Here is a 15533-nt window from a genome sequence, read left to right on the forward strand (position 1 = left end):
CGGCAGTTCGAATCCACTAGGCACTTCTTGGAAACTGTAAGGGGTAGTTCTACTCTGCACTGTGAGTCAGAATGGACATGACTGCAACGGGTTTGGTTTTTTTGGTTTGAACCATTGCTCCTAGGGGAATGTTCACAACATTTTCGTCAACTGATCAATACATAAGCTTTTTTATGTGTATTTCTGTTTCAAGACTCCTTGTTTAATATATATTGTTGATTCACTACCATTGAACTAATGATCAGCCGCACTGTAACTCATGCCTGAACGAAGCTTATCTAATACATGGATTTTCTCCATCAGGCACGTCACAGCCTTCTTGTGCTCAGGAACACTGACAGCACTTCAGCACTATGCTCGGGGGCCATTTTAAACAGCAAAACTACCAGCAAAAAGCACAAAAATGTGAAAAATGTGGCACTAAATATGCCACGAAAAGGACACTTGTTTACAATATGTGAGCTGAAACAAGAAGGCAGAGCATTACCTAATTCGACCTCAGCTGGGAACATGCATGTTGGGAGACTCGGCACATTTCTGTGAGGGACTGCGAAAGCGCTGACAGTATCGATTTTGAGGTTACAAATAAATGGTAGCGAATAGGGAAATTCACAAACACAGAATCCACAAATAATGAAGATTAACTGTATACAAATCCTTGAGGTCTATGATGTGAATGACAGCCTTTTAAATGTGTACCCTTGTGCAGTGTGTGACCTGCACGACCATACTTGGTGGTCCTGGCTGTTAAAGTAACCTTTTCAAAACGCAAATCTAATAAATGAAAATCATTAGGTTAAAAAAAAATGCTTGTGTTAAATAGATACCCATTGCCACTGAGTCAATTCCAACTCATAGCGACCCTATAGGACAGAGTAGAACTGCCCCCGTACGGTTTCCAAGGATTGGCTGGTGGAGTTGAACTGCCGGCATTTTGGTTAGCAGCCAAATGCTTAATCACTTCCCCACCAGGGCCCGGCATTAAATGGATAGACCTCAATTATCTGGAAGAAGTGTGTAAGTGATGAGTTTCTATGTTACACAATAATTCAGCCTTGAATTCAACCCTGTCCTTTCAATTAAAAATACATTAAAGAGCATTTTCTCACTGTAAAAATCATTATAAAATAATTCATTCTCAATGTCTTACATTTATGCTGCATTGATTATTGATACAAAATGTTTTTCTGGAATTTTGATTTTTTTTTCAGTCCATTTTTCCTCATAGCCATTGTGGACATGAATTGGGCCAATATTATCACCATTCTACTATTGATAAGCTGAATTATGAATGTGATAACCATAATGGAAGGCTTGAGCATGTTTCAGGTTGGTGGGACATTCTAGATGACCAGTACAGCGTGTAATACTCGCTGGATCCTGCAACCTCCCCCAGTAAGTTGGGAGCAGAAACATGGAATAGTTCTAACTATCTAGTGCCATCATGTGTGAACCTGGGGCCAGCCGGGCAGCCAGCCCAGAGCCATCAGGCATGGCAGACTGCTACCTCTCCCCAGAGCTGCTGAACATTTGTGCAACTCTTCTTTGACTGAGTAGTCCCCCACCCCTTCTCTTGCTGGCCATTCCTGAGGTCCCAGGTTCCCTTTCAGGGGGCAGTGAGTGGGAGAGAGGACCTTTTAGAGACCACAGACATGAATCCTAGAAGAGAGGGAACGTGGCCAGAGGAAACCCACCGTCCAGGGCTGGCTCCCAGGACATCAGCGGGTGAATCCCTGTTCACTGCTGGGATTTGGAGAGAGATCAGAGCTGAATGTTGCAATTTAAAGTTTTACGAGGGTCAGTCAGGAAAGGCTGGCCAGATCAAACTCTGCGCGAAAGAGCAGCGAGTCTTCAGAGGCTGATGTCCCCACAGGACGGCATCGTGGTGGGCATCTGTTTCCAGCTGCCCTACCCTCTTGGAACCTGGAGGAGGCGCCTTCTCCTCTTACACTAGAGCCTCCAGTGGGTTCCAAAGTCCGCAGGGGCCTGCTTCCCTGACAAGCTCCAGGTCTCCAGTATCTCCAGCCTCTCTCTCTCCCTTGTTTGGTGCAAGAACCCCCGTGGGGGTCTGCTGAAGCCCCTGAACCCCTTCTCAGAATAAGGTTTTAAAAATGTATAAAATAGAAGACATAGAATAACATTATGTTAAGTGAAGGAAGCCAGACACAAAGGCTACGTATTGTATGATTCTATTTTTATGAAATGTCTAGAATAGGCAGATCCATAGTGACAGAAAGTAGATTTAGTGGTTGCCAGGAGCTGGGGGGAGAAGGAAATGGGGAGTGACTGCTAATGGGCACGGGGTTTCTTTTGGGGTGATGGAAATGTTCTGGAATTAGATAGTGGTGATGGTCTCACAACCTACTGAATATGCTAAAAACCATTGAACTGTACACTTTAAAAGGGTGAATTTCATGGTATGTGAATTATATCTCAAGAAAAGAATACTTAGGATGACAAAATACCCAATTAGGTTAGAATACAGTTTTTAAAATATTAAAAATATCTGGTTATAGTAATGTATGTGCTTCTTATCAACACGCTAAATAACAAGATCTAGTGGCAGGTCTAATACTTACTGTGGTTTTGGGGTAATTATAAGCGTAAATGATCTTTCTAGATAAGTATAACAATGGTTGTACAGGTGATTTCTAGTGGTGAAAAAGCCCCAGGTATCGCTGACATTAATGGGGTTTGTTGCTCACATTCAAAAAGGAAGGAAATGCTAAATTGCAAGGAAGGTTAGTGAAAATGAAGATGTACTCCTTCCCATCCAAGTTCATGGACCCCTGGATTTGGGGCCAAGGACCCCAGGCTAAGAACCCCTACTCAGGCTCAAGCTTCTTTCACATAGCACCGTCCCTCCTTCACCCTCAGCTCCTAGTCTATCAGCTGCCTTCCTCTCTTTTGGGCCAAACCCCCTACACGAGCTCCACACACCCGTTTCCGAGTCCATACTTCCTATTCCTCAGCCCACTGCATTTTCGCTTTGACCACCCATACTGTCCTCGCCAAAGTCACGCATGACCTACAGGTGGCTAGGCCAGGTTCCCTGTCTGGTTCTCATCAGCGTGACCCCGCATGAGCACTGCCACCATTATAACTCCCTCTTCCTTTGGTTTCTGTGGCTCTGTGCTCTCACGCCTTCCCTCCTGAAACTCTAGCTGTTCTCAGCTTCCTGGGCCACCCTTTCCCTTTCTACCTGGCCATAAACCTGGGCACAGTGGTGCTGCTTGAGGCTGGGTCTCTCTCCAGGTGACCTCACTTACTCCCATGGCCTTAAACCACTCAGTCTGTCCAAACGTTGCTGCGCCGGAATCTCCAGCCCTTAGGTCTCTTGGGCTCCAACGTGCCTAGTAGGTATCCGCTTAAGAAGAGCAATGGTGGATTCGAACTGCCAACCTTTTGGTTAGTAGCCAAACAATTAACCACTGTGCCATCAGGGCTCCAAGAACAGCAATAGCCACATTTATTGAGTTGGTACACACATTTATTGAGTGTGTCTGGAGGGATGCTAAGCACTTTTCATGCATTATCTTAACTTATCCTCACAGTAACATGAGGAGTAAAGCAATGTGTCCACGGCTTCATAGTTGACACGTGGCAGGGCCAGAATCCAGTCTCAGGGTAGCCTGAAGCCAGTGTATCCAACCACTTAACTCTCCTGGACATCTGATAGATGCCAAAAACTCAATAGACCCCAACTGAGTCCCTCGCCCCCATCCTGTCTCTCCTCCATTGTTCCTACTTCACTACAGGCTCCATCTTCATCCACCAGCTACTTTCTCTTCTTCCTCTTAGCCAAACTCTTTATACGCTTCTCCAGTACTCTTGTCTCTGAGTCCCACCTCCCGCTCCTCAACTCACAGTATCTTAACTTGAAAGAAAGCAGCCAACTCAAGCCTGAAAGATTTGGGTCACCTTTGATGCCTGTTCCCCTTTATTCAACTGATTATTGAGCAAAGCTGACTCTACTTTCTAGATATCTCCCAGATTTGTCCCTTTCTTCTCACCATCCCCACTGCCCAGCTGTAGTCTTAGCCACTGTCAGTTCTCAAAAGTGCCGCTGCAACAGCCCTTTAGTCTCCTGGACTCTGATGTTACTCCCACCAACTGTTCTCCATCTAAGCCTGACTGACCTCCCAAAGTGCTACCTCCGCCCTTTGATGCCCTCCCCTGTAGTGTGTGTGTGTGTGTGTGTGTGTGTGTGTGGTGTGCACATCTTCAGTGTGGCCCTCAAGGACCTTCACGATCTCGCCCCTGCTTATCCCCAACCTTATCTCTCAGTGGCTCCTGTTTCCCAGTTATCCTCCAGGCACCCCGAACTTCCTCCTGTTGCTGGAAAGGACCACACTTCCTCTAAATTTTGTGTCTTCACCCTCATTCTTCCTGTGCGTGGACAATCTCTTCCTAGCTCCACCCCTGACCTGAATCTAGCTAACGCTTACTAATTCTCAATCCTGGCTATACATTAGAATCAGCTTGGAAAAGTCCCGACGCCCAGGCCACACTCCACACCAATTAATCAGAAGGTTTGGGGCTGGAACCAGGCTTCAGGATTTTTAATCAATCCACTGAGAGAAACCAGGTATGAGAACCTGATTTAGGTCTTAACCAGAACCAGTTACCACTGAGTTGACTCTGACTCATGGTGACCCTATGTGTGTCAGAGTAGAATTGTGCTCCACAGGATTTTCAATGGTTGATTTTTTGGAAGTAGTTACCACCAGGCCTTTCTTTCGAGGTGACTCTGTGTGGACTCGAACCTCCAGCCAAGCATATTAACCATTTGCACCACCCAGAGACTCCTAGGTCTTAATGATCTTTGCTTTATATTAGGTTACCTCCCTCCCCAACAGCTCCTCTAACTTTCCAGGCTACTGAGCATCTCACTACATGTGATATGTTTAATGCTTGTCTTCCCTGCTAGACTGTAAGCCCAGTGAAGGTAGGACCTTGTTGGCTGGTTTTCATTATATCTTCAAGGCCTGACCCAAAGAAGGCATGCTGTCAATATTTGTTTCATGAATGTTGAAAGTCATTTCAAGGATGATAGGAGGCTTCCACCTCTTGACCCCTTTTCCCTAAACAAGAGCAAAAGAATACATTGACTCCCCAAACCTAACAAAAATCCCCCGTTCACTTATTCATAGTGGCCTGCAATTCCACTAATAATGATTTATTCTTTTGGCTTAACCCCTTGTCTCATTAAAATGCAAATACAGATTGAAAATACAACACTTTAACTGAATTAGTCATTTATACTTTGCCCTGAATGATTTTATCAGCTATCAATGGAGGAGAGATGAGAAGAATTACCATTTATGGAATGCATCCTTTGCACCAGGCATTTTACATACATTAACTCCATCAAGTGAATGAGGTTGCTCTGGAAATACTTGAGCACAGAGAGGTTAAGTAATAAGCCCAAGGTAACAGAGCCAGTAAATGGATTCTTCCAGGTTTGAACCGACACCTAAGCCTGTGCTCTCTCAACTCCAGCCTAAAGTTGTGGGGAAGAAAACACAAAAGGGAAGGAAAGGACACGGACAAGGCAGAAGACCAACTTCACCTTCTCCTGCATTTGATCCAGCATCCAGCTGGGACTGACCCAGTGGGGAAGGAGTGTTATTGGCAATGCCATCCTTCCAGGTGCTCACTCTTGACTCCTGTCTTCTCTCACACTTCATGTTCAACCCACCATTGCATGTTCACATTACCTGCCAGGTACTCGATGACGGCCGCCATGTAGACGGGGGCACCCACGCTGATCCGGTACTTGAATGTCCCTTTCTTCAGGTAACGCATCAGCCTCCCCACTGGGAAGATGACGCCAGCCCTGGCTGAACGGGACAGCTTGGACATTTTCTTTTTCCCACTTCGGCCTGACATCTTGCCTTAGTTTCCCTCTCAGCTTGCTGACACAGTGGCCTCCCGGCACTAACAGAATGCTGGAAAGGAAAGAAGGCAGGGTTGAGGGTGGGTGGTTGGCAAGCATCTTGGAAACAGTGATGTGGCCCCAGGGCACCTCTGAAGCGCCTGATTGCCAGGTACAGGCAGCAGAGACCTGGCTGGCACTGAAAGGTGCTGCAGGCAGGGAGCCCGCATTGGGCATTTGCAAGACATCTGCAGGCCCACCCACAAACGGGTCCCTGTCCCCTCCTACCTTCACCAAGCCAGCTGACCTTACAGGAGAGGAAAAAGAAAACTGTCCCACTGGAGAGAGCAGTCAGGGTGGTCATTGTTCCTGTGATAGGCTGAGTAATGACCCCCAAAGTTGTCCAGAGCCTAACCCCTGGACCTGTGAATGGTACCTCATATGGCCAAAGGGACTTTGCAAATGCAATTCAATCAAGGACCTTGAGATGGTGTGATGGTTAAGGTTGTGTGTCAACCAGGCTAGGCCATGATTCTGTGTTTTGTCAGTCATGTGATGTTGTGGTCACTTCCCTGTTGAGATATGGTATGTGATCACCCCCATGATGGGATCTCCTTTGAGTAGCCTACCAGTCAACAGGAGTTTTCTTGGGCTTGTGGCCTGCATCAAGTGTGGGCCGACGTTCTGGCAGGGCTCGGGGGCTTTTGTTCGTTCTGGATCCGGCAGCTGGCTCCTGTTTGTCTGACCTCTGATTCTTGGGACTTCAGCTAGCAGCTTACCTGTGGCCTTGCCTGCTGATGCTAGGATTTGTCGATCTCTGTGAGCAAGAGCCCTGCTCCCCGACCTGCTGATCTTGGGTTCACCAGCCCCTGAGGCTACGTGAATCAGAAGAAGCCTCTATGCTGACCCGTGGATTTGGGATGTTACAGCCTCTAGAACTGCGTGAGCCACTTCCTTGATATAAATCTCTCTCTACATATACATTTATATGCTTCACTGGTTTTGTTTCTCTAGAGAACCCAGTTTAAGACATTTGGTACCAGGAGTGGTTCTAGAGAAACAAAATTGTAAGGATGAATTTTCTAAATCGGTTCTTAAGTCTGGTTAATTTTAAAGATGTTGATGACTCTGCCTGCTAAGAGGGCACTGCTAATCCATGGTGCGAGGTGGCAATTAAAATACGGAAAATATCACCCAGTAGATTGGGTACTGGTGAAAGGCGAGGCTCTGGGTGACTGCATGTATGACACCTTTCTACAATTTTTTCATAATAAGAAGTATAAGGAACGTTGGTTTGCCTGTCCTACTTTCATTAGCCAAACTGATGGAAGAAAGAGATGAGTTCAGGGCTTCAGAGTCAAAGCTCAAGTGCCACATAAATGACCTCGAAATTTCCACTTGTGCCTTGAAAGAAAGCGTTATTTCTTGTAGTAACAGAGCTGATATTGCTGAAAACCAAACCCAGAGTCTTATCGTAAGAGTGGCTGAATTATAATGCCAACTCAACTGCCAACCTTGAGGGGTGTCTAAAGTTAAAGTGAGGGCACTGATTGGGAAGAAATGGGATCCTGAAACCTGGGATGGGGACATATGGACAGAAAATCAGGAAGCTGGAGACACTGAGTCCCTAAATTCCATTGAATCACTCCTGCCAACAGAACCATCAGCCCCGCCACTCCCATCTAATGAGATTAACCCAGCTGCACCTTTGTTTGAGTCATTGCCTGAGACTTCGCCTGAGGCAGATGCTTTACAAGACAATGCTGAATGTTCTCAAAACATTTCCCCATCGATTTTGGCTTCTAGACCTATAACTAGACTTAAGTCCTGGTGAGCTCCAAAAGGTGAAGTACAAAGTGTAACCCAGGAGGAGGTATACTACATTCCAAAAGAACTGCCTGACTTTTCTAATCTGTACAAACAGAAACCTGGGGAGTATGTGTGTGTGGGAATGGCTGTTACGGGCATGGGATAATGGTGCAAGGAACACAAAGATGGATCAGTCTGAGTTTATTGATATGGGCTTACGAAGCACAGATTCTTCATTCAATGTTTCAGCTCAAGCAGTTAGGAAAGGATCTAATAGTTTATTTGGTTGTGTTGCTGAAGCGTGAATTACGTGGTGGCCTAGACTAAATCAAGTTGAAGTACCAGACTGCCTTGGTATACTATAGAAGGTATCCAAAGGCTTAGGGAAATTGGCATGCTACAGTGGATTTAGCAGGTTAGACCTACAGATCCATATGTGGAGTGCCCAGAGGACACAACTTTTACCACAATGGTGAGGAACAAATTTGTGAAGGGAGCCCCAGGATCCTTGAAGACTGCTGTCATTGCTATTTTATGTAAGTCACATGTGACAGTGGAAACTGCCTTAACTGAATTAAGACACGTAACTACAATGGGACTGATTGGAGCCTGTGGTGGTAGGGGCCAAGTGGCAGCACTCAATCAACAAAGACAAGGTGGGCATGGTTACTGTAATGGATGGCAGAGTCAAAGCAGTAATCAGAATAGTCTGACTCGTATGGACTTATGGTGTTGGCTACTTAGTCATGGTGTCCCTAGGAGTGAAATAGATAGGAAATCTACTAAATATTTACTTGATCTGTACAAGCAGATGAATTCTAGGTCAAGTGAACAGCAGTCTAACTCGAATCACCAGGATAGAGAGTCATGGCCCCTCAATCAATTCCCAGACTTGAGTGAGTTTACATATCCACAACCCCTTGATTGAAGGAGAGGCTGGGTCCCTTGAGGAAGGACTCCAATACACTGCCAAAAACTTATACTGTTAATCTTTCTCCCAGCCTTCCCCAAAGGGATCTATGGCCTTTTATGAGAGTTACTGTTCATTGGGGAAAAGGAAATAATCAGACTTTTTGGGGATTACTGGATACTAGCTCTGAACTGACACTAATTCCCGGAGACCCAAAACATCACTGTGGCCCACCAGTCAGAGTGGGGGCATACAGAGGTCAGGTTATTAATGGAGTCTTAGCTCATGTCCGTCTCACAGTAGGTCCAGTGGGTCCCTGAAGCTGTCCTGTAGTGATTTCCTCAGTTCCAGAATGAATAATTGGAATAGATATACTCAGCAACTGGCAGAACCCCCATGTTGGATCCCTGACAAATGGAGTAAGGGCTATTATGGTAGGAAAAGCCACGTGGAAACCATTAGAACTGCCCCTACCTAGGAAAATAGTAAACCAAAAGCCATATCACATTCCTGGAGGGATTGCAGAGATTACTGCCACCATTGAGGACTTGAAGGATGCAGGGATGGTGATTCCCACCACATCCCCATTCAACTTGCCTATCTGGCCTGTGCAAAAAACAGATGGATCTTAGAGAATGACACTGGATTATCGAAAATTTAACCAGGTGGTGACTCCAATTGCAGCTGCTGTTCCATATGTAGTCTTATTGCTTGAGCAAATTAATACGTCTCCTGGTACCTGGTATGCGGCTATTGATCTGGCTAATGCCTTTTCCTCCATACCTGTTTCGAAAGACCATCAGAAGCAGTTTGCGTTTAGCCGGCAAGGCCAGCAATACACCTTCAGTTGCCTACCTCAGTGATACATCTACTCTCCAGACCTATGTCATAATTTAGTCTGCGGGAAACTTGATCGCCTTTCTCTTCCACAAGACATCACACTAGTCCATTACATTGCTGACATTATGCTGATTGGACCTAGTAAAGAAGAAGTGTCAATGACTCTGGACTTATTGGTAAAACATTTTCTTGCTAGAGGGTAGGATATTAATCCCACAAAAATTCAGGCACCTTCTACCTCTGAAATTTCTAAGAGTCCAGTGGTGTGGGACATGTTGAGATAGTCCTTCTAAAGTGAAGGAAAAGTTATTGCATCTGGCTGCTCCCACAACTAAAAAGGAGGCACAATGCCTAGTAGGCCTCTTTGGATTTTGGAGGCAGCATATTCCTCATTTGGGTGTGCTACCCTGGCCTATTTATCAAGTGACTCAAAAAGCTGCTAGTGTTGAGTTGGGGCCCAGAACAAGAAAAGAATCTGCAACCTGGGCCATATGATCCGGCTGATCCAATGGTGTCTGAAGTGTCTGTGGCAGGTAGAGATGCTGTCTGGAGTCTTTGGCAGGCCCCTACTGGTGAGTCACAGAGCAGACCCTCATGATTTTGGAGCAAAGTCCTGCTGTCCTCTGCAGATAACTACTCTCCTTTTGAGAAACAGCTTTTGGCTTGTTACTGGGCCTTAGCAGATACTGAATGTGGCCTGAGCTGCCCATCTTAAACTGGGTGTTGCCTGACCCACAGAGTTATAAAGTTGGATGTGCACAGCAGCACTCCATCATTAAATGGAGGTGGTATATATGAGATCATGCCTGAGCAGGACCTGAAGGCACAAATAGGTTGCATAAGGAAGTGGCCCAAATGCCCATGGTCTCCACTCCTGTCACATTACCTTCCATCTCCCAGTCTGCATCTATGGCCTCATGAGGAGTTCTTTATGATCAGTTGACTGAAGAAGAGAAAACTGGTGCCTGGTTTACAGATGGTTCTGCGTGATATGCAGGCACCACTTGAAAGTGGACAGCAACAGCATTACAGTCCCTTTCTGGGACCTCCATGAAGGACAGTGGTGAAAGTAAGTCCTCCGAATAGGCAGAACCTCAAGCAGTGCACCTGGTTGTTCACTTTGCTTGGAAGGAGAAATGGCCAGATGTGTGATTGTATACTGATTCATGGGCTGTGGTCAATGGCTTGGCTGGATGGTCAGGGACTTGGAAGCAACATGATTGAAAAGGAGACAAGGATATATGAGGAAGAGGTATGTGAATAGACCTCAATGAATGGGTCAAAGAAATGAAGATATTTGTGTCTCATGTGAATGCTCATCAAAGGGTGGCCTCCGCAGAGGATGATTTTAACAGTCAAGTAGATAGGATGACGGTTTCTGTGGAAACCAGTCATCCTCTTTCCCCAGCTACTCCCAACATTGCTCAATGGGCTCATGAACAAAGTGGCCATGGTGGCAGGGATGGAGGTTATGCATGGGCCCAGCAACATGGACTTCCACTTACCAAGGCCAACTTGGCTACAGCCACTGCAAGTGTCCAATATGCCAGCAGCAGAGACCAACACTGAGTCTCCGATATGGCATCATCCCTTGAGGTGATCAGCCAGCAACCTGGTGGCAAGTTGTTTACATCGGACCACCTCCATCATGGAAACGGCAGCATTTTGTCCTTATTGGAATAGACGTTTACTCTGGATATGGATTTGCCTTCCTTGCACGCAATGCTTCTGCCAAAACTACCATCCATGGATTTACAGAATGCCTTATCCACCATCATGGTATCCCACACAGCATTACCTCAGATCAAGGGACTCAGTTCACAGCAAATGAAGCGTGGCAGTGGACTCATGCTCATGGAATACACTGGTCTTAGCATGATCCCCGTAATCCTGAAGCAGCTGGCTTGATGGAAAGATAGAATGGCCTTCTAAAGACAAATTACAGCACCAGCTAGGTGGCAATACTTTGCAGGGTTGGGGCAATGTTCTCCAGGAGGCTGTATATGCTCTAAACTAACGTCCAATATATAGTATTGTATCTCCTATAGACAGGATTCATGGGTCCAGGAATCGAGGGATGGAAATGGGAGTGGCACCATTCACTATTACCCCTAGTGACTCACTCAGAAGACTTTTGCTTCCTGTCCCTGTGACCTTATGCTCTGCAGGTCTAGCGGTCTTAATTCCAAAGGGGGGAATGCACCCACCTGGAGATACATCACTGATTCCATTGAACTGGAAGCTAAGAATGCCACCTGGCCACTTTGGCCTCCTGATTCCTCTGGACCAACAGGCAAATAAAGGAGTTACCATACTGGCTGATGTGATTGATCCTGATTACCAAGAGGAAATTGGATTGATATTACATAATGGACGTAAAGAAGAGTACGTCTGGAATGCAGGAGATCCCTTAGGGCATCTCTTAGTACTACTGTACCCTGTGATTAAAGTCAATGGAAAACTACAGCAACCCAATTCCGACATGACAAATGGCCCAGACCCTTCAGGAGTGAAGGTTTGGGTCACCTCACCAGGCAAAGAACCACGACCAACTGAGGTAATTGCTGAGGGCAAAGGGAATATGGAATGGGTGGTGGAAGGTAGTTCTAAATACCAGTTACAGCCACGTGATCAATTTGCAGAAAAGAAGACTGTAATTGTTATGAGTATTTCTGCTTTTTATATGTGCATTAAATATTTTTGTTTTCATCACTTATAAAATGTAAGATGTAAACAGGGCTACTACATTTTTGATTGTATGTGTGTTCTTTGTATCATGTTAGGTGAAGTATGACTTTATTATTGTCTTTATTCAGAGATTATATATGGTTTAAGGAGATGTGTACAGGTGCCAAGTTGACAAGGGGTGGACTGTAGTGGTTAAGATTGTGTGTCAACTTGGCTGGGCCATGACTCTGAGTGTTTTGGCAGTCGTGTGATGTTGTGGTCACTTCCCTGTTGAGATATGATATGTGATCAGCCCCATGATGGGATCTGCTTTGAGTAGCCAATCAGTTGAAGCGGAGTTTTTTGGGGCATGTGGCCTGCATTGAGTGTGGGTGGGTGTTCTGACAGGGTTCAGAGGCTTTTGCTCATTCTGGATCCGGCAGCTGGCTCCTGTTTGTCTGACCTCTGGTTCTTAGGACTTAAGCTAGCAGCTTACCTGTGGTCTTGCCTGCTGATGGTGAGATTTGTTGATCTCACAGCCTGTGAGCAAAAGCCCTGCTCTCCAACCTATTGATCTTGGGTTTGCCAGTCCCTGTGGCTATATAAATCCGGAGAGGGGTCTATCCTGACCTATGGATTTGGGATGTTACAGCTTCTACAACTGCATGAGCCATTTCCTTGATATAAGTCTCTCTATATGTATTTATACGCTTTGCTGGTTTTGCTTCTCTAGAGAACCCAACCTAAGACAGATGGTGAAACTATCCTGGATTATCCAAGTGGGTCAATGTAATCACAATCCTTATAAAAGGGAGGCAGGAGATCAGAGTAGTAGTAAGAGATGTGATGGAGCAATGCAAGGAAGAGGACATCAGCCAAGGAATGCAGGCTGCCCCTAGAAGCTGAAAAAGGCAAGGACATTGATTCTCACTGGAGATTCCAGAAGGAACCAGCTCTGCCAACACCTACACTTCAGCCTAGTAAAACTGATTTCTGACTTCTGATCTCCAGAAATATAAGAGAATGTGGTTGTGTTCTTTAAAGTCAGTAAGTTTGTGATAACTTGTTACAGCAGCAACAAGATAATTCACACAGTTCTTGTTTGCCCTAATTTGTTTTTGCAATTTTAATAAATGTTATTGTTGTTAGGTACTGTCAAATCAGTTCCGACTCATAGCGATCCTATGTGCAAGTCCTGCGCCATCCTCATAATCGTTGTTATGCTTGAGCCTATTGTTCCAGACATTGTGTCAATCCATCTATTTGAGGGTCTTCCTCTCTTTCACTGACCCTCTACTTTACCAAGCATGATGTCCTTCTCCAGGCACTGGTCCCTCCTGATAACATGTCCAAAGTACATGAGATGAAGTCTCACCATTCTTGATTAAAAGGAGCATTCTGGATGTACTTCTTCCAAGACAGATTTGTTCGTTCTTCTGGCAGCCCACGGTATATTCAATATTCTTCGCCAACGCAATAATTCAAAGGTATCAATTCTTCTTTGGTCTTCCTTATTCATTGTCCAGCTTTTGCATGCACATGAGGTGACTGAAAAATATCATGGCTTGGGTCAGGCACACCTTAGTTCTCAAAGTGACATCTTTGCTTTTTAACACTTGAAAGAGGTCTTTTGCAGCAGATTTGCCCAATGCAATACATTGTTTGATTTCTTGACTGCTGCTTCCATGGGCGTTGATTGTGGATCCAAGTAAAATGAAATCCTTTACAACTTCAATATTTTCTCTGTTTATCATGATGTTGCTTATTGGCCAGTTGTGAGGATTTTTGTTTTCTTTATGTTGAGGTGCAATCCATACTGAAGGCTGTGTAGTCTTTGATCTTCATCAGCAAGCAAGGTTGTGTCATCTGCATATCACAGATTGTTCATGAGTCTTCCTCTAATCCTGATGCCTCATTCTTCTTCAAATAGTTCAGCTTCTCGGATTATTTCCTCAGCACACAGATTGAATAAATATGGTGAAAGGATACAACCCTGATGCACACCTGTTCTGAATTTAAATCATGCAGTATCCCCTCGTTCTGTTTGAATGACTGCCTCTTGGTCTGTGTACAGGTTCCTCATGAGCACAATCAAGTGTTCTGGAATTCCTATTCTTCGCAACGTTATCTATAATTTGTTATGATCCACACAGTTGAATACCTTTGCATTGTCAATAAAACACAGGTAAACACCTTTCTGGTATTCTCCGCTTTCAGCCAAGATCCATCTGACATCAGGAATGATATCCTTCATTCCACAACCACTTCTGAATCCAGCTTGAACTTCTGGCAGTTCCCTGTTGATGTACTACTGCAACTACTCTTGAATGATCTTCAGAAAATTTTACTTGTGTGTGATATTAATGATATTGTTCAATAATTTCCACATTCTGTTGGATCATCTTCCTTTGGAATGGGCACAAGTATGGATCTCTTCCAGCTGGTTGGCCAGGAAGCTGTCTTCCAAATTTCTTGACACAGACAAGTAATCACCTCCAGCGCTGCATCCATTTGTTGAAACATCTCAATTGGTATTCCATCAATTCCTGGAGCCTTGTTTTTCGCCAATGACCTTAGTGCAGCTTGGATTTCTTCCTTCTGTACTGTTATGGATTGAATTGTGTCCCTCAAAAATGTATGTCAACTTGGCTACGCCATGATTCCCAGTATTGTGTGGTTGTCCTCCATTTTGTGATCTGATGTGATTATACTATGTGCTGTAAATCCTAACCTCAGTGATATTAATGAGGCAGGATTAGAGGCAGTTATATTAACGAGGCAAGACTCAATCTATAGGATTAGGTTTATCTTGAGTCAATCTCTTTTGAGATATAAAAGAGAGAAGAGAGCAGAGAGGAGAGGGACTTCATCCTACCAAGAAAGAAGTGCTAGGAGTGGACCGCATCCTTGGGACCAGGGGTCCCTGTGTTGAGAAGCTCCTAGACTAGGGAAGATTGATGACAAGGACCTTCCCCCATAGCTGACAGAGAGAGAAAGCCTTCCCCTGGAGCTGGCACCCTGAATTTGGACTTCTGGCCTCTTAAGCTGTGAGAGAATAAATTTCTGTTTGTTAAAGCCACCTGCTTGTGGTGTCTCTGTTATAGCAGCACTAGATACCTAAGACAAGTACCATTGGTTCTTGATCATATGCTACTTCCTGAAATGGCTGAACGTTGATTAATTCCTTCTGGTATAGTGACTCTGTGTATTCCTTCCACTCTTTTTGATGCTTCCTGCATCGTTCAATATTTTCTCTGTAGAATCCTTCAATATTTCAACTTGAGGCTTGAATTTTTTCTTCAGTTCTTTCAGCTTGAGAAATGCCAAATGTATTCTTCCCTTTTGGTTTTCTAACTCCAGGTCTTTGCAAATTTCATTATAATACTTTACTTTGTTTTCTTGAGCCACCCTTTGAACTCTTCTGTTCAG

At 44.9% G+C, this 15533-nt stretch overlaps 1 protein-coding gene across 1 annotated transcript in view; it reads right to left on the reverse strand.

Annotated features, from left to right (window-relative positions):
• LOC101357246 (core histone macro-H2A.2) overlaps positions 1-15533 on the reverse strand; it is a 62107-nt gene that overhangs the window by 23405 nt on the left and 23169 nt on the right. Inside the window, exon 2 of the mRNA XM_004386376.2 lies at positions 5721-5951. Within this exon, the coding sequence (XP_004386433.1) occupies positions 5721-5892 (172 nt within the window). The 5' untranslated portion in view covers positions 5893-5951. The remainder of the gene's footprint in view (positions 1-5720; positions 5952-15533) is intronic.

The sequence above is a fragment of the Trichechus manatus genome, unplaced genomic scaffold, assembly GCF_000243295.1.
Source record: "Trichechus manatus latirostris isolate Lorelei unplaced genomic scaffold, TriManLat1.0 scaffold00163, whole genome shotgun sequence".
Classification (NCBI taxonomy): Eukaryota; Metazoa; Chordata; class Mammalia; order Sirenia; family Trichechidae; genus Trichechus; species Trichechus manatus.